Source organism: Nyctereutes procyonoides, unplaced genomic scaffold (assembly GCF_905146905.1).
Source record: "Nyctereutes procyonoides isolate TBG_1078 unplaced genomic scaffold, NYPRO_anot_genome, whole genome shotgun sequence".
Classification (NCBI taxonomy): domain Eukaryota; kingdom Metazoa; phylum Chordata; class Mammalia; order Carnivora; family Canidae; genus Nyctereutes; species Nyctereutes procyonoides.
In genome coordinates, this window is record NW_026575142.1 from 9837045 (window position 1) to 9861947 (window position 24903).

Genomic DNA, 24903 nt, shown 5'->3' on the forward strand with positions numbered 1-24903 from the left:
GCTGTAAATTCATTAGATACATTATGTGCTTTATTTCAGTGAGAATTGTACAAAATATTTTGCCACTGTGTAACATGAGCCATCATCCTCACAGCCTCCCACAACATTTCCTCACTGTCTTATACCTGGTCCCCACACTGTTGGCACCACATATTTCAGGATCTTCTTATATTTTTCTTCCTTTTTTAAAATTTCTTTTTCTTTTAACATCAGCACCTCATTTCCATACTAGTTTTTGTGTTAGGCCAAACTTCAGTAGGCTTTGCCGCAGTAACAAATACATTCTCAAATTTCAGTTGCTTAAGTCAAAGAAAAGCCTATTTCTTTGCTCCTGTCACATTCCAGTACAGATTGGGCAGTTTTCCTACAAAGTTCTCCTCTAATAAATAGCTCTCCTCCAATTGATCATCAGTTTTCGTTTTAGTGCAACACATTTGAAATTATAGACAGCAGGGTAACTGGGGAGAACTTGCATGGTTGAGTAGCTTATTTGTACATCTCTGCCCACTCACTTCCCCCATGTGCGAAGGCTCCCCTATAGTAAAGTTTGGAAACAGAGAAGAGGTAGGTATCTTCCAAGTCTAGGGAAATGGTATAGGTAGTAGGGGTGGCCAGTCTGATTAGGATGGAAAGAAGCGGAAGAGTGGAGAGTGGCAAAAAGTTCAGGGGACCAGGGAAAAAATAGAAAAGATTGGAAAGAGAATGGGATGAGGTCTGATGTGCCAGGACTTTCAGAAACCCCACTGAGATGCGTGTCAACAACTAATGGAGCAGTAGCCCACTTAGAAGCAAGAAAAGGACAGGATAAAGAGTTTCTGCACTGATATTTTAGACCAATTTGGGAGGCCCACTGGCCACTTGAAGGTGACTTCTTAGGCTTCTTAGGCTTTGATGTAAATAATACTTTACTTTTAGGATGTGCAGAAACCCAGGAGTTCAGGGAAATAAAACACAAAACCATGATTTTCCAAACATTTCCATCAAAAATCTTGTCATGCCTCTAAACTGGAGATCTCATTTGTGTTTGTCTCTAAATTGAATAGGTTAAAATGTTTTCAAAAACATACTCACTTCTATGATTTTAGGAAATATTTGGACAAAAACAATGGAACCTTCTTTCAAAAATATAGAAATATTTCTAATTTCCTAGATGTTGATTTTTTAACATTTCCTTGCAGATTTTGGTGCCTATTCCATTTTTCCTTCTTCACAAACATGACTCTAAGCATGTGGGTTTCCCCAGTGATCCCCCAAGGCCTGATTAGCATCTCAATTTCCTTCTTTAATAAAAAATTCAATCAGGAGCCACTTAATGTTCCTGATTGGGTTTTTAAGTACAAATGAAACAGTGGTACAAGTTGAGCCGTGAAAGTAGCACAGGGGAGATACCCAGAACCACTTTAGAAAGATCAAGGACAGGATTTTGTTTTAATTTCTTTGCTTTCCAGGGGCTATAGACCTACACAGGACTCCTACCTTGGCGTGGCCTGGTGTGCACATTTGTATTCTTTAGTGCATAAGACCCACCTCAGAGCAATCTGAGGGAGTGTTCTGGGAGCTAAATAAATGAGGGCAGGCCCTTAGGGGACCATTTCTTTTTTAAAGGAAGGCCAGAGACAGAGAGAGAGGTCTGGAGTGCTAATGTGAAAGGTAGTAGCTAAGACTAGAGAGAGAGAAGTGAATCAGGCCCTAGAAAAATTGAGCCAGTTCCAACTAGTTTTATGCTATTGAATGTCTAAAAGGTACTCATATTCCTTATTAGAAATGTTGAAAATCTGAACTGACTATATATTCTATTTTTTAAATAAATGAGCTATATACTTACTATTCTCGGGGGTGGGGGAGTGTGTGTGAGAGAGAGAGAGACAGAGACAGAGAGATGTTTTTATGTTTTATCAATGGTTATGATTAATAGTTGACAGAATTTCTTGAGAGAGAATGCTTAGGTAAATTGTCTTGATTCTATCCACTTGACCAAAATTAAACCATACTAGCCTTTTCCACACCTTAGAACTTCATCTTATAAGAGCCTGAAATAGAGGAAAAACGAGTCTGGGAATCTAGATCTTCTTGCCATCAAATTTTTTGGGATTTTTTCCCCTGCTCTTCCAAATTTTGTAAATCTAGCGAGTTCATCTCAGAGATTTCCTATATGCACACTAGAGGGTTGTTGAAAATACCTGTTTAACACTTCTCTGTTATATCATTATGCTTCACATAAGCTATCATAAGCACAGGGCTTGGAGAAGCGTCTCTTTAGCCTAACGATGATCAATTATTATTACAAGTATATTATAAAATATATTACAAGTATATTATAAAACAAAAATTACTCTTAGGTACTATTTGCTTTATTTTCCTGCAATAAGAACATTTCCTACTTTGAAGGTGGCAACCCAATACCTCACCCTGAATATGGAATCTGTACTGTCAGAGATCATCTCCTAGCATGCATCTGAAAATACCTTGCACAAGTTCTTCTAATTAAAAGGAAATCAGTTTCATTGATTAAAGTCTGTAATAACTTGAAACAGAAAAGGTTAACATACTTCTTCAAAAGCTGTTTAAATGATTATCTGTGTTGAAAATAATCTTATGATAAATTACACATAACCATAAATTAAGTATCTGTATGTTTTAGGTGGCCGAACTTGTAACCAGTGAGTTCTTTGAGCAAGGAGATCGGGAGAGAGCAGAACTCAAACTCACTCCTTCAGTAAGTCCATCTTTTTATTATGCCATATTTACCCTTTGGAATGACATTTTCAAAAGTAACTCCAAATCACAACTTGAAAGTGGGAAAGACTGAAAGTGGAGTTAAGGAAGCATTCCTGAAAGTTTAAAAATTTAATAAACTTCGAGATCCCTGGGTGGCTCAGTGGTTTGGTGCCTGCCTTTGGCCCAGGGCAGGATCCTGGAGTCCCAGGATTGAGTACCACGTCGGGCTCCCTGCATGGAGCCTGCTTCTCCCTCTGCCTGGGTCTCTGCCTCTCTCTCTCTCTCTCTCTCTCTCTCTCTCTCATAAATAAATAAATAAATAAATAAATAAATAAATCTTTAAAAAGAAAAAAAAAAGCTAACTGCCTGCCAAAGAGTAAGGATCTGGCTAATTGCAGGATTAAAAAAAAAAAAAACTAACTTTAATAAACTTCAATGTTCAATACTCTTATTCCCAGGTTTTCCTGAGCTCTCACAGTGGGACAAGTAGGCACAAGGGAGGATGTGCAGAGTGGCATTTGAGTAGCTCAAAGCCCAGTGCTGGCGCTTCATATGTGATCAGTAGCTATTTTGGAATAGAAATGCAGACAAAAGTTGAAGGTCAGCTGTCCAGCCTTGAGCAGCGAGAATGAACAGCTGCAGTAAACAATGGATGTCCTGGGTTTTATTTTCTGATTTCAAACTTTCCAAAACCTCAAATCCAAATCATTACAAATCTCCGTTTCATTTCTTTGCGAATGAAAGGTTTCACTTGGGGAACTAGGTTCTGGTGACTGAAATGCTATTTTTATTGGACTCATCCATTCAATTATTAGTTGAGAATGCTTACTGTAGGCTCAGGATAATGTTGTTTTTTACTCAAACAAGACCAAAGACATTAATGCTTCCATCACCACCCACAAGGAGGGAGTGGCCTCTTTATTTGTAAGGAATGGTTAGTTAAAAACACAGCATCCAACAACTCAAAGAGTGGTGCAAAGTATTGTAAAGCTGGCCCATCGCAGTAGATTCAATGCAGCTCAGTTGTCAATTGTCAAGAATGTCTGTTTATGAGGATTTAAGTCAACCGAGTTTTGAACATTTAGAGGTATTTATATGATCTTCAAGCTTTAGGACGCCTTTCTTCGCTGACATTTAAAAGCAAGGAAATGCAGCAGAACTAGCTCCTGGATAAACAGCTTCACCTACTTGAAGTCACACCTCACAGCCTTGCTAATTTTGACTATTCCTAATTTGTTGTTTACCTATAAAAGGTGAGATGACTGCATAGGTTAGAACACTCACCCAGTGTTTCAGTTTCCTAAGCAACATCTATTTATATTGTTTCCAGAACCCCCCTTTATTCTTTTTTTGGTGGTATCACCAGATTTGGCTATAAAAATAAAGATACTAGATTGGGAAACATAATTAATTTGTAAAACTTCATATAACCCACATTTCTCTCAGCTCCATACCTATTTTCAAATTAAAGCTTTCCTCCACTTAAAAAAAAAAAAAACTGTTTCAGAGGCATCCTCTGAAGGGTTGATAAAGCAGCAATACCACAGGTCATTTAATTAAATGAAAAAAAAATATGAGTCAGTTGCCAGCACTGGCGAGCTGGCAGGTGCAGTGACGCAGCACTAAGGAGCCTTTGTCTGGAGGCTCAGGTAAGGCTTTCTCTGAAGACGGAAATGAAATTAATTTTGCGGTTGAACCATAGCACTAAATGCTACTCTCCCCTCACAAAAGGCTACTTAACATTGCTGATGACAGTCTCCTGGCTGCTGTGGCAGGACTATTTCTCATTAGTCCTTTTCCAGAAATGTCTGGAAATGCATCCACCCAGAGGTGACACCAGCTGTGTCTGTGATTCTTTGATATTTAGGAAGAAAATTGTCTGGGAGCCCCCATCAGGTGTGATGGTCCTAAAGGTCATTAGAGTAACCAAAGAGTTAATAGTGGAAGCAGTGAGTCAGTTAATAAAACATGCTTGAGCACCTCCAGGTATCAAGCATGAAGCTGGGCACCGTGTATCCAGCCTTGAGCAAAGCACCATCCTCCCTGCCCTTCCCCAAACCTTGTCAACTGATGGGAAGTACAGACATTAAATAAACAGTCACCTGGGGCACCTGGGTGGCTCAGTCAGTTAAACGTCTGCCTTTGGCTCAGGTTGTGATCCCGGGGTCCTGGGCTCAAGCCCGGCATTGGGCTCACTGCTCTGTGGGGAGCCTGCTTCTTCCTCTGCTCCCTCTCCCCACCCCTCCCCCTGCCCCTGGCTCATGCTTGCTCTCTCACACGCGGTCTCTCCTTCTCAAATGAATAAATAAAATCTTCAAAAATAAAAAAATCACTCATAATCAACTACAAGATGCACAGTGCTGTCACAGGAAAGCACAGGACGATGTACTATCTCACACTTCTACTCAAATACATTTATTGAGAAGTAACTAGTCTGGAAATAAACTCCTATAGTTATGGTCAACAGGGTGATGCAGTGATTTTCAACAGGATGCTAAGACAATTTCAATTGCAGGGAGGAGGTGTGTGTGGGGTGCTAGTCTTTTCAAACAGTGCAGGGACACTAAGCTATCCACTGTAAATGAGTTAAATTAGACCCCTACTTCCCACCAAACCTTAAAATAACCTCACAGCGGATCATAGACCTAAATGTAAGAGCTAAAACTATAATACTCTTAGGAGAAAACAAGGTGTAAATCTGGATTGGATCTGGCAATGATGTCTTAGCTATGACACCAAAAGCACAAGAGATACAAAAGCGCAAAAAAAAAAAAAATAGATAAATTTGACCTCATTAAAACTTAACACTTTGCATCTTAAAGGACACTATCAAGAAAATGAAAAGACAGCCTACAGGATGGAAGAAATTATTTGTGAATCATATGTGATATGGGCCTGACATCTGAAATCTATAGAGAACCATTAACAACTCCTAGAAAGACAACCCAATTTTTTAAAAAGGATAAGGGTCTGAATACATGTTTCTTCAAAGAATATGTACAGATGGCCAATAAGCACATGGAGAAAGATGCTCAAAATCATTAGTCATCAGGGAAATGCAAACTGAACCGCAGTGAGATACCACTTCAAGGGGCTAGCTATGATTAAAAAGACAGTCAACGGCCAGTGCTGAGGAGGATGTGGAGAAATTGGAACTTCATACACTGCTGGTGGGAATATAAAATGGTGCAGCTGCTTTGGAAAACAGTTTGGCAACTCATGAAAACATTAAATGTTAGACCAGGCACATGGCCCAGCAGTTCTGCCTCTAGGTATATCTCCAGGAGAAAGGAAAATGTACAGCCACATGGAAACCTGAACGTGAATGTTCACGGCAGCAGTACTCATAATAGCCCGAAAGTGGAAACAACCCAACTGCCCATCAACTGGGGAATGGATAAATAAAATGTAGTATAACTGTACGGTGGAGCAGCATTTGGTCACAAAGAGGAATGAAGTGCTGATGAATGCTCCAAGAATGAAACTGGAAAGCATCATGCTCGGTGACAGAAGCTGGTCACAAAAAACCACGTACCGGACGCTTCCATTGGTAGGAATGTGCAGAAAAGCTAAATCCATACAAACAGAAAAGAGGTTTGTGGCCGCCAAAGCCTGGGGATTTGGGGAGAATGAGGAGTGACTGCTAATTGGTATGAGATTTCTTGTTGGGGTGATTAAAATGTTCTAAAATAGACTGTAGTAACGGTCGCACACAACTAATTGTGAATATACTAAAATCCACTGAATTTAAAAAAATAAAAAGCCATTCTGTGCACCAGAAACAGCAAGGAAGTAAGTAAAAAAAAAAAAAAAAAAAAAAAGTCAGATAACATCGAGAGCTCGAGAGTAGGTAAGAGAATACTACTGTTAAAGGACCACATCGGCCAAAGACTCCTGCCAGGTTACAAGGCCGCTCCTTCCTTCCCCGGCCCGGCCCGTGTCTGTCTTCTCCAGATCCCAGTCCCCTTTCCTGGTGTTTCGCATTTCACGTTGCAAGACCAGGACGAGCAAAGCCTGGGGCAGTCAGCGACCTCCCACCTGATTTCGAGATGCCTCCCTGGGCAGCGCCCTCCTGTCTCCTCGTGCGCCTGGGCAGCTCATGATTTCCGTGCCCCCCCTCCACCCGCATCCCTACGCTTTTCCAGCACCTCCCGACCAAGGGGACACCTTGGACCTGCCCTCACACCCTCTGCGAATGCCAGAGTGCTGTGGGTGCTGCCTGTTATCTCTGGGGACAGCAAGCCAAGCTGCCTGCAAGACAGCATGCAGGGAAGGGTCGCTCCTCAGACCCTGGCCTGGCGCCCTGGTAGCAGAGAGAGGGGTAAGCTTACTGGACCAGAACTGGCAGCGTGTGTTCAAGAATCTGTGTTGGCCCCAATCCCAACCGATTGGTTCCCTTTTCGTGTCTGCCCCAGGGACAGGTCACTAATTTTCCTGGAAAAGATATACCTAAATTTTTTAGACATTATAATACCATGAAGTTTAAAGGCTGGGAATGAGGACAGCCTGGGTACCTATCACATCATCCATCCAAAGATAGATTTAAAAAAAAATTAGGATTTTATTAATAACAGAATCTTACTGAAAAACACACAGAGTTGTCAAACCAACACCCCCTCCCCCGGAAAAATTAATACAAATAGTTTCTATTTAAAATGAAACTGCTTTAAAAATCTTTTCTAATCTATCCCACCTTCTGTCACTATAAAAATAAAAGCCTGCATTATTTTTGTGGCAATAAAACGTATCCCCTTCCCCTTGACTTGTACCCAATTCCCAGTGACCTGATGACTTGATTTAGTGGCCATTACCTATATCTGAAGGCAGATTTTGGCCCCAAGGAGTTGCGTGCTATAAAGTTCAAATAAATTCGCTCACAAATCTCATAAAAAAAAGAGGTGAAAATACTTTATTTCTCATCATAGATAAAGGAAAAGAAAGTACATGTAAAGGTTGATTGTGATTTGTGAAGTGTTCAGTTGGTAAAAATTGGATCATTGTGGCAAAGTGTTTGACAAAGCACCTGTAAAATACTTGAGTGTAATAAAGCAAGCTTCTCCTCCCCCATTCTAGGCTATTTTTGACCGGAACCGGAAAGATGAACTGCCTCGGTTGCAATTGGAGTGGATTGATAGCATCTGCATGCCTCTGTATCAGGTAATCATGATTTGGGAGGGTCTGTGTGTCCTGAGCCACGAGAGAAGAGCGTATGTACTTTCACAAGGTTTAGTTAGCACACCCTTCCCGGGCATGGGTATTGCTGGCCCATGGCCCCACGGGCTGCAGCCAAGTCTTTTCTCAGATTTCTGACCACCTCTTAGGAAAAGTTGGTGCTAGGAGGCTGGAGACCTGAGTTCTCCTTCTAGGACATGATGGCCACAGGCCTCGATGCCCTCATCTATACACCAGGGTCAGTAAGGTTTTAGCTCAGTGTTGCCCAAGCCGCGCCCATGGAACACAAGTATCCAGCCGTAGCCTAATAGTTCCTCAAAGAGAGCTCTCAGGCCCAACTACCAGGGACCCTGCTAGAGCTCAGAGTCCTTCGGTAAAGAATCACATTTAATCTTGATTAATTCCAAATTTCTCTAACATTTGGTTGTGGAAATCTTTTTCTTTTCTTTCTTTCTTTCTTTCTTTCTTTCTTTCTTTCTTTCTTTCTTTCTTTCTTTCTTTCTTTTTTTTTTTCCCTGTTTCTTTTACTTCTATTCATATCATGTGAGATAGAAGAGTTCCACGAAACTAGGAGACATGGTTCTCTGTTCTGAGCCACAGGGTTTTCAAAGAACTTTCCATCTTAAAACCCAGCCTTTCTCTGAGATGCATGTGACAAATGCTGACCACTGAATGCTGCTGAGCGGGGTGCACTAATGGTTTCCAGCTCTGCCGCCTGGGGTTTGGGACCCTGCTCCTGGCAAGGAGACAAGTGTCACGGGCTTTGAATGTTCACACTCCACTTTTTGAGTATAGATTAGGGTTGGCATCAGTTAACACTAACAGTTTAGTGTACATTGGCTTTTAATTCTACTACTAAGCATTTGCTTTCATGTGTAAAACCTGGCAAGTTCTTTACCCCCTACCTCGCTCCATCAGACTGAGCTGCTTTTCTAACTTCAAAGTGAGAAACACACGCAGAGAAAGCAAAACCACTTTAGTTTCTCACTCTGTGTAACTCCATTAAAAACACAGTATTGTTTTTTAAGGACCTCACAACCATTAAGTTTCAGGTTTATCTATCTACCACTTCATTTTCAGCACTTTTAGGAGCTGCTGAGCCCTGTCACATTATGCTAAAAAAAAAAAAATCTAGATTACTGTCTTGAAGATGGAAATGTAACTTTTTAGTGACTATAAACACCAAAAATAAATTTATTTATGTTAGGCATGAAATACATGATAGCATAAAAATGAGACAAAGTTTTAAAATAATCTAAAATAGATCATTTTAGTTATAAATGGCACATAATGTGCTTTTGTTTAATAATGAAAGATTAGGCGAAAAAATCAAGAGTGATGTATTCTTTACTATAAGAGGAACCTTAACTCCCTTTTCTTCCCGCTCGCTCCTCCCACCCTTGTTCCTCTGGTATCTCTGCATATGCTGGGCCCCAGGTATAAAGCCCATAGCTGTTGGGTCACATATATCTTGCTTTGCTAAATTCACCCTGACTACTCATATTGAATAATTTATAATTTATTCAGTTTCCTATGCACAGTTATGCACTAAATGGGATGAATTCTTCCCATTAATAAATTCCTTTTACTGTGGGTAAAGCTTAGGAGGATGAAGACTTGTAACTGTGGGACTGATAAATTTTTGGTATTAGTTTGCAAAGCTATTTTGGAGCAAAACCCTCTGGCAGTGTTGGTGGGAATGCAAGCTGGTGCAGCCACTCTGGAAGTCAGTGTGGAGGTACCTCAAGAAGTTAAAAATAGAGCTACCCTATGACCCAGCAATTGACTACTGGGTATTTACCCCAAAGATACAGATGTAGTGAAACAACAGGACACCTGCACCCCAGTGTTCATAGCAGCAATGTCCCCAATACCCAAACTGTGGAAGGAGCCATGATGTCCTTCAACAGATGATGGATAAAGATGTGGTCTATATACAATGGGATATTACTCAGCCATCAGAAAGGATGAATACCCACCATTTACATTGATGTGGATGGAACTGAGGGTATTATCACAGAAAGATAATTATCATATGGTCTCACTCATATGTGGAATATAAGAAATAGTGAAAGGGACATGGGGCAAGGGGAAAACTGAGTGGAGAAAAATTAAAGAGGAAGACAATCCATGAGAGACTCCTAACTCTGGGAAACAAAGGGTTGCAGAAGGGGAGGTGCATGGGGGGATGGGATAACTGGGTGACAGGCACTTGATGGGGTGAGCACTGGGTGTTAGACTATATGTTGGCAAATTGAATTTAAATTAAAAAAAAAAAAGCTACTTTGGAATGGACCCAAAGTCCATACATCCTTCCTGTGTGATTAGTGACAGTAAATGCTGGAAAGGATTCTCATGTGCTTTTCCATGCTAATTTCATTGTTTTGGTACTGATTCACAATCATTTGGGCTAATTTGATACTCCCCATTAAATACTTTGAAATCTTCAGGTTGAAAAGGAAGCCACTTGAATTTAAACTGAAAATAGCACTTACAAATTTTAGTTGTAAATTCTTTAAAATCTTTGAAACCAGTATTTCCAAAAGCCCTCAAACTGAAACTTTGTTGAACGATTTTAACCGTCTTCTCTGAGAGTCCCTATTTTGTTCCATCTCACGCAGTTGGGAGCTTAGGGGTTGTCCATTATTTAACTGGGTAATTTGACATTAACTGTTGTGCTCCAGAAGTGAAATGGAATGAGCCAGTGGGCAGGAATCACCAGTAGTGCAAAGATACAAAGCCTTGACAAAATAACTCACCAAGCAAGGGAAGTCATTGATGTGACATTGGTAATTGAGGCAAAATGTCTGCAAGAACTCAGGCTGTTGCTGAAAGGCCAGTTTGGGGTTTTGAACATGAAACTGCAATAATAGAGAGTATGAGGGGTTAAAAAGCAAATGAGAAAGTACACAGGTGACAGGCATCCCAAAAAGGGATTGATCTGAAATGACATGGTCTGAATTATAGAGCGTAAGAATCCAGGGTGGCCTTGCTGGGTCAGTCTGGGCATAGGGCAAAAGGATACAGGATAGTACGTATGAGACAGAGAATGTTCCTTTTCCCGGCCAGGACTCTGACCCCAAGGTGGAGTGGTCTGGGTGGCAAGAAACCTCGTATAGAGCCTGAGGAAAACAAATACTTATGGAGAGAGGTGGAATCCCTGTGCCAGGGGGAGTAGCATGGAGAGATGCCCTCTAGCGAAGGTGGAGGCTAACCGGAGCCCTGGGGCTGGAGGACTGAATTTGGAAGCAGGGGTGGAGATGCAGCTGAGCAGTAGGTACAAATACGGTTTTAGGACAGATTTTTTTTCTTTTGATTTTTTATTTAAATTCAATTTAATTAACATATAGTGTATTTTTAGTTTCAGAGATAGAATTTAGTGATTCACCAGTTGCATATAACACCCAGTGCTCATTACGACTAGTGCTCTCCTTAATGCCCATCAGTTACCCCCTCCCCCCACCCACCTCTCCACCAGCAGCCCTCACTTTCTTTCCTAGAGGTAAGAGTCTCATGGTTTGTCTCCCTGTGTTGTTGTCTTATTTTATTTTTCCTTCCCTTCCTCTCTGTTCATCTATTTTGTTTCTTCAATTCCAGATGTGAGCAAAAATCATATGGTATTTGTCTTCCTCTGACTTATTTCACCCAACATAATGCCATCCACATCATTGCAAATGGCAAGATTTCATCCTTTTTGTTTTTTTTGTTGTTGTTGTTTTGTTTTTAAGATTTCATCCTTTTTGATGGCTGATTCCATTGTGTGTGTGTCTGTGTGTGTGTGTCTGTGTGTGTGTGTCCCACAAATTCTTTATCCATTCATCTGCCGATGGACAGCTGGGCTCTTTCCATATTTTGGCTATTGTACACACTGCGGCTATAGACATTGGGGTGCAGGTGTCCTTTCAAATTACTCTGTTTGTATCCTTTGGATAAATACCTAGAAGTGCAATTGCTGCATTGTAGGGTAGTTCTATTTTTAATTTTTTTGAGGAAACTCCACACTGTTTTCCAGAGTGGCTGCCCTGCCCCAGTTTACAGCAATCCCACCAACAGTGTGAGAGGGTCCCCCTTCTCCTCATCCTCACCTGCATCTGTTGTTTCTTGATTTGTTCATCTTGCCCATTCTGACTGGTGAGAGGTGGCATGTCATTCTGGTTTCAATTTGTATTCTCCTGATGCTGAGGGATGTGGAACATCTTTTCATGCGTCTGTTGGCCGGGTGTATGTCTTCCTTGGGGAAATGTCTATTCATGTCTACTGCCCATTTCTTGACTGGATTATTTGTTTTTTTCGGTGTGCAGTTTGATAAGTTCTTTATAGATTCTGTATACCAGCCCTTTATCTGATAAGACATTTGCAAATATCTTCTCCCATTCTGTAGATTGTTTTTGACTTCATTGACTTTCACAGGTTAAATTGGTTTCATTTCATGGTTTTGAAAAGGTTGTGCTTATCAAATACGAAATCAGATCGAGCACTTTCCTCTTTCACCCCAGTTTGCTGAGTTTTGTCCCTCCTCCAAGCCAAGTGGTAGATTACCACTAGTTTCAGGCACCTGAAGGGCTACTTATTTGTGTGCCTAGGTGGGAACTCACACAAACTACATTTTGGATGCCCATTGCATTTAAAATTGAACCTCATCCCTGAGACAACTTCAATCTCCAGTCAATCTGCGCCTGTGTTGAAGGAAAACCATGCTAATTCCTCCAATCCTCTTAAAATCTATTCATTAGGAAGTTAACTCAGTAATCTACTGTCTGACTGTAAGTGACGGTCAGAAAATAGATAAAAACATGTCAACAAAGCAGTGCGTAGGAAGGGAACATGTAGTGAACCCTCCCCGATCCATGAGTAGTTACAGGGTAGGGAGCTATGACACACTGGGCTACATATATCTACAAGTGAGTATATAATTCTCCAGAACTTGCCTCATCTTTTTAATCTGATGGTTCCAAACTCTTCTTTAAAGAGAACAGAAAATGGTCCTAACAGGGAGAAGTCATGATTTATCTGTGACAGCATTTTAATCAGGAAGCGTATAGGAAGTCCAGAGTGGGCCGCGAACCATCAGAGCGTGTGCCCCAAGAGAAGACTAAAGCCCAGTTAGTTAGCTCTGTCCTAGCAGGGTATCTTGAAGGAACACATTGACATCTGATTCCTGTGCTTTCTGCTGTCTTTGCACCCTGCTGGGGATCCATTAGCCTGCTGCTCAACATCTTTGAAGGGAGAAAAAAATGAAAGAAAGAAAGAAAGAAAGAAAGAAAGAAGAAAGAAAGAAAGAAAGAAAGAAAGAAGAAAGAAAGAAAGAAGAAAGAAAGAAAGAAAGAGAAAGAAAGAAAGAAAGAAAGAAAGAAAGAAAGAAAGAAAGAAAGAAAGAAAGAAAGAAAGAAAGAAAGGAGAAAAAGGGGAGAAAAAAAAAGACACCATCAAACTTTGAAGTCATTGCCGCACCAGCCTTAGGGGTAAACAGAAAACCTGATGTGCCAGCCTCACACTGAGCTCCCCTTTGCAATATCGAGCTAAGTGTTTGCCCCTTGTAGTCATTCTCGACTTAATCAAACCTCAATGTACCTAGAATTTCAATGATGCATAGAGGCGGTATAAATCTGTGGTTAAGGATGGAGGGATTCATTTTTATTATGAACCCAATGATATTTTCAGCCCGTCCCAAACAGGCTCTTGATTTTGGAGTGGATTCTTTTTCAGATACCGTCAAAGGCCTTGGACAGGATCTAGCCAGAATCATTCCCTGTCTCCGTTAAAGGAGGAAAAAGTCCTGCAAGAGTATTGCCTCTTCATAAAAATGCCATGGGGCTGCTGCAACGGGCAGAGAGGCTGATGTCATGATCACAATAGCTTTTGACTTTTTTTCTGCCTTCCATTGGAATGGTAATTCTGGAAAGTAGACTCACCTGATGCAATTATTAGCAAGCTCTCTGAGAGAAGAGCGAAAATAATCTTTAAAATACAATTAAAACCAGGCAGCCCCGGTGGCGCAGCGGTTCAGCGCCGCCTGCAGGCCGGGCCGTGATTCTGGGGACCCTGGATCGAGTCCCATGTTGGGCTCTCTGTGTGGAGCCTGCTTGTGTCTCTGCCTCTCTCTGTATATGTCTCTCATGCATAAATAAATAAAATCTTTAAAAAATAAAAATAACTTTTAAAAATAAATAAATAAAATACAATTAAAAGCATAAAGACTGGGCATTAGAATTGACAAACTGGAAAAGAGGAGGTAAAGCGCTAAGACGGTTTTTCTGGTCTTTTAAAAAAGTTCTTTAAAAATGACTTAGGAGGGGATCCCCAGCTGGGTCGGCGGTTTGGCGCCTGCCTTTGGCCCAGGGTGTGACCCGGGAGACCTGGGATCCAGTCCTGGATCGAGTCCCGCACCGGGCTCCCTGCATGGAGCCTGCTTCTCCCTCTGCCTGTGGCTCTGCCTGTGTGTGTGTGTGTGTGTGTGTGTGTGTGTGTGTGTGTGTGTGTGATGAATAAATAAAATCTTAAAAAAAAAAAGACTTAGTAATTCCCCCAGATGGCCCGTGCTTCGTGTCCACCTTTTTAAAAAAAGAACCAGTGATGAGCTACGAGTGACTGGTTAGAATATAACATCATCTCCTCCTAAAAAGCCTACGAGCAGTACAATGTGGGTGCGGAGACCGCTCCCCTCGGGTGCTCAACAGAAAGGGCCCCACCCGGGTCGGTTTCTGACCCTTTCTCCAGGCTCTGAGCCCCGGGCACTGAGCACTGGCGGCGGAGAGGAGCACACAGTGGGGGCCAGGCCCCCTCGTCTTTGCAGAGAATGACGTCATGCGCAAGCCCGAGACTGCGGAGGGAGGGAGCGGCCCGGCCTGTCCGCCTCCCCTCCGGCGCCCCGGCCCGGCCCGGGGAGGCGCTGCGCTGCTCCTGCAACCTGGCGGACAGCAGCGCCGCCCCTCGAGGGCCGCTACGGGGGCGCCGCGGGGTCCGCCCTCGCCCCTCAACGCGCCGGCCGGAGGCTGCCCGGGGACTGTCCGCGGGGCCGTCGGGGTCACCAGGGGGCTGCTGGGGGCCGGGCTCGTGGGGCGGCGTCAGTCTCTAGGGGGGCACTTGGAGCAGGCCTGGGACCTCGTTCTGGCCGCCGAGCCCGCCGAGCCCCCCGAGCCTCCCGAGCTCCCCAGCTCCTCGAGCCCCTCGAGCCCCCCAGCCGCCTGAGCTCCCCGAGCTCCCCAGCTCCCTGAGCACCCCCCTCCGCCCCCCCCAGCTCCCCCAGCCCCCTAGCTCCCGGAGCTCCCCTGAGCCCCCCAGCTCCCCAAGCCCGTCGAGCTCCCTGAGCCCCCCAGCAGCCTGAGCTCCCCGAGTCCTCCAGCTCCCCAAGCCCCTCGAGCTCCCCAGCCTCCCCAGCTCCCTAAGCCCCTCAAGCCTCCCCCAGCCCTCCCCCCAGCTCCCCCAGCCCCTCAAGCCCCCTCAGCGCCTGGAGCTCCCCGAGCCCCCTGCCCTGGCAGCAGTGCCCCCTGCTGCTGGCACAGCACCCGGTCTGGGTCAGAGCTAGGCCACCCCGGGACCACCCTGAACTCCCAGCTGCCTGCCCCCCACCCTGCTGCCCACGCTGCTCTCTCTGGCCTAATAAGCTGTCTGGGGGCAGCGCCAACTTGTTCTAGGAAAATTCTGTCATTTTCCTGATTTGGGCTCCGAGATTCAAGAGACAAGCCCCCCCCCCCTTGACCCTCAGGCTTTGTACTCCCCAGAAACAGGGAGGGTGCCAAGACACTCCCTTTTCATTTTCCCTTTCTCACCACCCCCTCCCCTTTCTGTCTCTCTCCATTCCTTCTTTTTTTTTTTTTTTAAGATTTTATTTATTTATTCATGAGAGACACAGAGAGAGGCAGAGACACAGGCAGAGGGAGAAGCAGGCTCCGTGTGGGGAACCAGATGTGGGACTCGATTCCAGAACCCCAGGATCACACCCTGAGGCCGAGGCAGCTGCTCAACAGCTGGGCCCCCCACGCGTCCCTCCCTCTTTCTCTTCTCTTTCTCCCTCCTCCTCCTCCCCTGCCTCCAATCTCCAGCCGGGACAACAGAAAGTTTTTAGATCTCGTGTTTCTTGCCTGATGGGAATGGCCCTTACAGGGCCTCCCCTGTGCTGTCTGCACTAGAGCTTTGTGGTCTGACTCGATGAGGTGACTTGGCCAGATTTGGTTCTCAATAGGTGAAGGAGAATTCTGGAATTTAGAAACCCCCCCCCCCCACACACACACACAAAGCTGCCATTCAGGGTTCTACCCTCTCCAGGCTGAATGATGACAGCTTGCTGTTTCTAACGGGAGCCACGATTTGTCTGCAGGAGGGAAGCCTACCCAGTTAGTGGGTGGGGAGCCCCAGGCGTGGCGGCTCAAGCAGAACAAAAACACACTGATTTAATATTTTCAAAATATTGCCCTTGTCACATACATTATACCTAGATCTGAGTGCTGATAGTAAAACCTGTTTACCTCCAAGCTGGCCATGAACTGTTAGTCAAATACAAATGGAAGAGAAATGTAAACATTTGCAAGTGTCAGTTTATGTAGTTTCTAGGCCCCTCCACTATGGCCTGTCCTCCGAACTTCTGCCAAAGTGGTCTTCCTTTAAATATATATATATATATATATATATATATATATATATATATATAGGATCATGGCACCCCCTGCTTAAAAACAGCCTACACCACCATGTGTAAGATCCCTTCCAGATTTCCCGCTGTGGTGTCTCAGGGCCACATTTTCTGAGGCCCCCTGCCTGTTGGCTTCATCTGCTGGCACCCTACCCAATTCCTCACCCACATACCCTTTGTCCCAAAGCACAGGACCCACAGACCCCCTTGTCCCTCTTGCTTTGCCTTTGCTCTGCTTCCTTCCTGCTCCTGTCTGCCTGGAAAACCTTTACCCCCGTCGATGTCTCTGTAGCATTCCATGTGTCTCTTCGTGACCACGGCAACAGGCTGTCTCATGTGTCTGGTGACTGGCTGGCTGGCTTCCTTCCCCGTTAGACCAGTTTCTTGGGACCCTCATCTTCGTGGTACCCGCATAGTGCCTAGCACATTCACACTGCTCCGTAAACATCTGTGGGACCAATGAATGAAGAAACAGAGGAATGCGTGATGGGTGCAGCACCACAGAATTAACCAGAAGCAGTGGGACGTGCGAAGTAGGGTTATAACATCATGTTAAATTATCATCTATAAATATATAAAACCTTTCATCAGAGTGTGCACCGTTCTCTTCCTGCCCATAATCTGAAGTATATGGCCTATGATATCTTTTTAGATATCATAAAGCAGTTTAGTTCTCATCATGGTTGAATTGGCCCTTAATTCTAATATAAAAAGGCCAGTTTATAGCCGTGAATTTTTCAGGGCTTTGAGTTTTTCAACTAGGAAATACGTGAAATTTTCTTTTATCCAACATTGACAGAAAATACAGTCTAGTGATTTTAATATTCACATTAAGAGAGTCAGCACACATATATAAGGATTTCAAGAACTGATGTACATTGTATACATGTGGTTTCATAAAATTATAATACAATAAATATGCTAAATCTATTATAATTAAAATGTGATCTTTCTTTGACTTAGAAGACTTTCCAGATCCTACATTTCCTAAGAGTTACCCCTAAGAAGCATCAGCTAATCATGTGCTGTGTAGAGGGAAGTGCTGAACAGGGGACAGGCCTTACGAACAGAGCAGATTCAGGCTCATGTCAATGCCTGCACCGGGCATGGCATGTGTCAGGTAAAGGCATCCCACACCCTTGGCTACGTCTTAGAGCTCTTCCTGAATACGTGATATGCCAGGATGTTTGATTTTAGAATTTTCCACTTCCAAAATGAGTTTGACTTGATAAAGCAACCAGCTCTATGTACATTTTCTTGTAAATAAAATGGATTTTGTCTCATTTCATGCAACTCTAAAAAAACCAAAAAAAAACAAAAAACACCTGTTTTTTATACAGTAGCACTTAATGTATTCCTGTTCATGTGCATTTTGTGAGTTCAAAACTGCCATCATGAATCCATATTAAAATGCTGGAATCTGATATATATATATATATATATATATATATATATATATATATATTCCCTAATAAGACTTTTTAAAGCAGAATTTAAGATAAGATCTACTTCTTATCCAGCTGACCAGCATAAATAACTCTTTTTAAAAGTGTTTCTGCTTGGGAATCATGAAACTAAAAATGACTTAACTGAAGTCCATACAAGACTTCGAATGTTGTCTTATGTTGCTTCCTAGGGCCACTAGAAAGCATATTTTCAATATTTTTCTAAAGATTAGAGAGAGAGAGAAGGAGTGGGGTTAGGGGCAGATGGAGAAGCAGACTCCCCCCTGAGCAGGGCCCAAGAACCCAGGGCTTGATCCCAGGATTCTGGAATCATAACCGGAGCTGAAGGCAGATACTTAACCAACTGAGCCACCCAGGTGCCCCTAGACAGCATATTTTAAAAGCCGATTTACCCTTTTTCATGGCTCTCTCTTCTTTGAATCTCTTCAAGAAAAGAAGAGAGAGAGGGAGAGATGGAACGTGGAAGAGAGAGAGAGAAAGAGGGAAAATTGCATTTTTCCACCAGGAAATGAATCAAGACCTCTTTTAAATATTATTTTTTTGCACTGCAAATGCCTCTCCGAAATTTCTGCAATTTAATGTGCATTTGGAAGGTCAGCATTGCTTGAGCTCGAGGGAAGTGAGGCATGAGATAAACATAAAGCATTCTTATTATGCTATTGCCAAACGGAATCTTCTGTACTACTCGAAATGTTTCCTAAGAGAATTCAAGGAGGAACTCTCTAGATGCCCAGCCATCACAACTCTTATATTTAATTATTTGAGCTGCAGCCATAAAAATATTAAATAAATCGCTCAAGGCGCATTGCCTCACCTAGCAAGCAGATGCTAGATGGCAACTTGACCAGAAAAAGCCAGGCGCTCTCATGTACCAACCGATCTGGCAGCCCAACAGCTGACTTTGGTAGCCAGGGTCTAAAACGAGGGCAAAGACTTCTAACAGACTGAGCGCTTGGAAAAGAAATTCAGCTTTAGAGTCCTGACAGGCATGCGGTATCCTTATGCACATTTTTTTCAGAAAGCAGACATCTATTGAATACTTACTGCTCTTACAAGGTGCTTTTACAGACACAGTTTAGTTTGACCCTAACTGTGAAAGAAGAACATTTTCATTCGGGATCCTATAATGTCTAATGGTCTGAGTTTTAACATATGAGTAAAGTGAAACCTAAAGAAGCTAAGGGACATAATTCGAGTGAAGCAGTTAATACAGAATAGAGCCAGAAGTTCAGTCCCAAGTCCTGTCTTCATCTGCTGCTTTTTCTCACCATACTGCTCTGAGGAAGTACAAGGTGCTTCCATTCTGGCCAGGAATGCGTTACCTTTGTAAATCTGCCATTTACAAAACGAAACCCTGAATCTTTCAGAGGGGAGGATACCAGGACCAGAGTAGAGACTCTAGGGAGACCAATTCCTAGAAGACCAAATGGGCTAATGGATTCTGTTTAGCTGGTTACTATAGAAAATTCTCTCAGAAATATGTTAAGCTGTTCTTGACCTAACACTTTCCCTTGCAAAGTGGGTTGACATTGCCAATAGAAGATGGCAGAGTGGCCTCACTAGTTTATCTCCCCCTCCTTCTGAGAATTCCATTCACATAATTATAAAGGATGTTTTTAAAAAGTATAAATTTTCTTGGGTATTGAAAAGAGGGTGAAAACTTTTTGAGGAACATCATAGAAAAAAACCTAGATTTCCTTGAACAGACTGTTAGTATAAGTAAGGATGTTAAGGACTCTGCTAGCAAGGAAATAAGGATCATGGTAGAGAAAACATATCACCTTCCAGAATACTTGAATCATCAAGAGAAGGTTGTTAGGAGAAGTAAGAATCTCACATTCTCTTCTTTTGGTGCCATTTTATGCTGTTGTCCATACATAAACACAAATTTACCCAGAGACACTAGTGTATTGTGCTTTGGTCACTTGGCATAATGTTCTAACGTGTGTCCACATTCCTAACATAATTTTCATGTTATCCTTCAAAACAGCAGCCTGGTGTTCCAGTCAGTTGACTTGTCATAGTTTATTCAGTCATCACCTACTTGCTTTTTCCTTTTTGCTAAAAGAAGTAATTCTGAGGTGAGCACCTTTGTTCAATATTTCAGTGACTTATTCAATACAATTAAGCATGATTCAAAATAATGAAGTTGTATTTCTTTAATAAAAAAAGAAAACTAAACTCTCAAGGACAACAGAATGTGAGAGGATGTAAGATCTCCCCAGATATTAAAAAGTTGGTAAGGAACTAACATCCCAGAATGTCTGCTGACAAAAGTGAGTGGATCTGTCTTTCAAGAGGAGCTCCTGAGGGGTTCAGGACTCGGAACCAAGAGGGGGTATGTTGGTTTTCTAGGGCCGTCTAACACAGTACAACAAACTGGGTGGCTCACACAACAGAAATCTCTTCTCTCATAGTTCTGGAGGCTTCAAGTCCAAAATTGACTCCTTCTGGAGGTTCTGAGAGAGAATCTCTTCCATGCCTCTCTCACTTAGTTGCTGGTGGTTGCCAGCAATCCCGGTATTCCTTGGCTTCTGGACGCATCACTCTAATTTCTGCCTCTGTCTTCCCGTGACATTCTCCCCTGTGTCTGTGTGTCCCTGTGTCTTCAGATGGCCTATCTTATGAGGACGCCGGCCATTGGATTTGGCTCTTCCAATCCACCATGACTTCATCTTAACCTGATTAGATAGATCTGCAAAGATTCTATTTCCAAAGAAGGTCCCGTCCCCAGGTACGAGGGGTCAGGACTTCAGCATATCTCTTGGGAGCTGGGGGGTACAATATGATCCACAACAACGAGGTTGAGGCACAAGCCTGGAAACAAACAGAAAGGTCAGAAGTCGGTAAGTGGAGTCTCGGGAACCTCACTACCTGCTCGGCCAAGGTCCATAGGCCCTGTAGCGGCTGCCAAGCCAGGAGACCAGAGAGCTCTTCCCGCAGAGCACTCAGCGGGAGGGAGAGGTCGGGGCTGAAATCCAGAGTCCCTGGAACGCCTGGCTGGACCCCAGGTTGCCCGGGAGGCCAACCGCCGGACGTCCCCAGAAGCAGAAAAGTGGGATTCTTCTTGAAAGAGACGGGGCCTCAGGGAAAAGATCCACATGCACTTGCACTTGGGATGTTCTCAGTGAGAGTCCACTCTCCGCAGGATGATGGCCTCTGCGGTCAGGTCAGAGGTCAGAGGTCAGCGCCTGGCCACAGCTTCTGCGGCTCCGGCCGCCGGCCCACTGCCTGGATGGCAGGTGACTATGCGACAGAAGGGCCACAGCCTGTTTCAGGAGAGCCTCCAACAGGAAGGAATGGAAGCAAATAAAAACACGGAGGAGGAAAGGAATTCCGAGCACACAGTAAAGCCAGAAGACCGCCGTAGAACCCCTGATATCCTCCCGAGACAAACAGGTTATGAAACCAGACCCGGGGCCGGTCATTGTTTTCTAGTTGCCGCATCGCGCGTGATTCGTGTCCTTCTCTGGGTCCTCTGTCCCCACTTGGACCCTGTCCTCAGCAGCCCCGCCCCAGGCCCCCTTGGGTCCCATTTGCCAACTAAACACGGGGGGGGGGGGTCTCCCTAAGGCAGGTTGGCCCGTGGGCCCCTCAGCCCCTCCCTGACACCCGAGGGAAGGTCTGAGCCGGGTCCACCTGCCTGTGCTCACCGTCTCCCTCCTCCTCCATCCGCTCGCTCCTGCTGTAACCGGCCACCAGCCCTGTCCCAAACTGTCCCTCCACTGAGGTGGCACGTGTGCAGACTCGCCAGGGCCTTGGCTCGCGCAGCCCTCGCCCGCCCTCGGCCAGCAGACCCTAGGCTTACTTTAGGAACCTGCCCGGATGACAGGCTCCCGGTCTAAAACCTCGGTTTGCCCCCAGGAGGTAGAGACCAATGGGGGGGGGGTGCCTCGGCCTTTCCCTGTTTGCACAGTGCACTCACCTGCATCCCTGCGTCTCCAGCCCAACGGACCCCCATTCGGGACCACAGGGCATTAGCCTTTCCGTCTTTATTTCACGGCTGAGGGACCAGGGAGGTTTCTACTTGCTCTTCACAATCGCCCCGTGAATCAGGGGGAGTTTCAGCAGAGGAGCCACTGCCTCCGAGAAGCGAAGGGAGGGACAAACTAACAGAACCATAAAATAACCGAAGAGGACGAGTAATTCTCCAAGTCTTTGCCTTAATATGTCTCCATAAGCTTAGGGCTAAATATGCTCTGATTGGCCAAAAACTACAAGGGAAAGAGCAACAGAGACCTACAGAGAAGGACGAGGCCGGGGGAAGGGAAAGGACACTGGGCGCTGAGTGTTTTTACAAGCATCCTCCTTCAAATCCGCCCTCCACACTCATAAAACCTAAAGCTTGCCATCCTTGGATTTTTTTTTTTTTAAGATTTATTAATTTGAGAGAGAGTGAGAGAGAGCACGAGGGAGAGGGCGGAGGGAGAAAGAGAAGCAGGCTCCCCACCAAGCACAGAGCCAGATGTGGGGCTGGATCCCAGGCCCCTGGGACCATGACCCGAGCTGAAGGCAGCTGTTTAACCACCTGAGCCACCCAGGCACTCCTCCTGGGACTTGTTTTTATGGTGAGCACCCCGGGGCTGTAGGCTGCACTGACAGGAGCTCCACTCTGCTCCCTTCGAAGGGTCTTTGGCCTCACAAAATGACTCTCTTCTTGAAGCAAGGGGTAGGTAGTTTATATCAACCGTTCCAAGAGTCTGACCCTCCGAGGCCGTGAGGTTTGTGTCGAGGTAAGGCCTGTGCGCACCCCCTCTCAGGTGGCCGCAGAAGCCCCAGCTTTGGAGGCTGAGATCATCTAAACTCTGCCCTTTACTATCTGTGTCTTCTTGGGTAAGACAGAAACGCTCCAGCCTCAGCTATCACATCTGGAAAAGGGGGATAAATAGCCGTGGCTGGCTTGCTATCACTGAGAGGATTAACTCAGATAATGCCTGGGAAGTCAGACTGGCGCCTGGCACACAGTAAGTGCTCAGAGTGTCAGCATAGACTCTAACGTCTTAGGGAGCGAGGCGGTTTGGCTGTCCTTATCCAAACTTACAAACACTGGCTACCGAAGCTCAGATGATAATAATAATAATGACTCACATTTACAGAGGGCTTTAACGGACCAGGCCTTAACTTGACACAAACCTCATGGCCTCGGAGGGTCACCGTGCATGGGGACAACATGCTGTTGTGATACAAAAATTCTTAAAAAAAAAAAAAAAAATTTTATTTATTTATTCATGAGAGACACAGAGAGAGAGGCAGAGACACCGGCAGAGAGAGAAGCAGGCTCCATGCAGGGAGCCCGATGTGGGACTCGATCCCGGGACCCCAGGATCATGACCTGAGCCGAAGGTAGACACTCAACCACGGAGCCACCCAGGCGCCCTGATACAAAGATTCTTGACGAGAAATGAGTTTGCAAATAATCTGCAGGTTGGGAAAGCCGAACCCTGAAAGGTCTCTTGTGACCCAGTTGAATGGTGTGGCAAAGCTGGTTTAGGACCGAGACTCTGGAGCTTCAGTTCGGTTTGTCCCAATGGCACCTGCCATCTATGGGGGAAATCTGAAACCTATCACGTCAGCGTTTTCGAAGCTATCGTGAGGGGAGTGAGGGGACGAAACTTGAAAGGGAAGGAGTGCTGCAGATGTCCCCCAAGCAGAAAGCAGCTTGAGCCAGGGAGTTTGTTTTGAAGGCCAGCACGGTGAACCAGGACGCCTCGGAGAGCGGGGAAATGGAATGAAAAGTCAGCAAACAAGGTAGAAAAGACAGCCCTGCGAGGGCCTGAGAAACCGAACAGAAAATCTGAAGGAAGATAAATGGATAATTTAACAGCCATTCAGTTTTTAAGAAAGACAAAGAACCAGCTACATTGCATCAGAAAAGGCCTAGAAATGATGATGGATGGGGCCCTTCACACGAGTGGAGAACACAACAGAATCACAGTTGCCTGCCCAATTCCCAGCTGAGGGCAAATTTGAGGAACTAAATAAGGATATGAGACTGATACGGATTGAAGAGTTTTTCAAAATCTATTTAATGGCCAGGCAGGGGACATTGATCGCTTCTCAGAGGAAACGTTTAGGATCAATGAGGTAGTGGGCCCTTATCTGTGATGTGGGTGGGGGAGTGGGCCTGGGGAGGGGTTATAACATTCATCGCATAGCGGATACATAACAGCATCGCCAGTACCGAAATAATTTTCGAATTACAGTGGTGAAACACCGAATTATTCGATCTCCATAAACTAAGCATTTCTCTTCTTTATCCTTGTATCCGTAGGCCTTCTTTCATTATTAGCATTTAGGTAGGTGACTTGTTACTTAATAATTCTAACACATTATGGAAGATTGCTAGTTCCTTTATCTGTCCGCGATAAAATTTTTAAATAAGATATTTTACTGTTAAACAGTTTATACACATCCAGGGAACAGAATTCAAAAGGCATAAAAGTATTAGAGCAAAGTGATCTTTCCTCACACTCCTGTCCCCCAGTCACCTCTTTTGGGGGCCACCATCTTTAACACCCTTCTTGGGCATGCATCTAGAGACAATCTATAGAAAACCATAAATACAGTGGGCTTTTCCATTGTTTTTTTTATTTTTTTATTTTTAAAAGATCTTACTTATTTATTCATGGGAGACACACACACAGAGAGAGAGAGGCAGAGACATAGACCGAGGGAGAAGCAGGCTCCATGCAGGGAGCCTGACATGGGACTTGATCCCGGGTCTACCAGGATCGGGCCCTGGGCTGAAGGCAGCGCTAAACTGCTGAGCCACCCGGGCTGCCCTCCATTGTTTTTTTTTTTTTTAAACAAAAACATTTTATTTATTCAAAAGAAAGGCAGAGACATAGGCAGAGGCTCCCTGCAGGGAGCCGGATGCGGGACTCGAATCCAGGACCTCGGATCATGACCTGAACCAAA

General features: G+C 44.4%; 1 protein-coding gene across 1 annotated transcript in view; it reads left to right on the top strand.

Annotated features, from left to right (window-relative positions):
- Positions 1-24903, top strand: part of PDE11A (phosphodiesterase 11A) — a 376450-nt gene that overhangs the window by 337399 nt on the left and 14148 nt on the right. Inside the window, exons 18-19 of the mRNA XM_055308352.1 lie at positions 2642-2716; positions 7792-7875. Of these exons, the coding sequence (XP_055164327.1) occupies positions 2642-2716; positions 7792-7875 (159 nt within the window). The remainder of the gene's footprint in view (positions 1-2641; positions 2717-7791; positions 7876-24903) is intronic.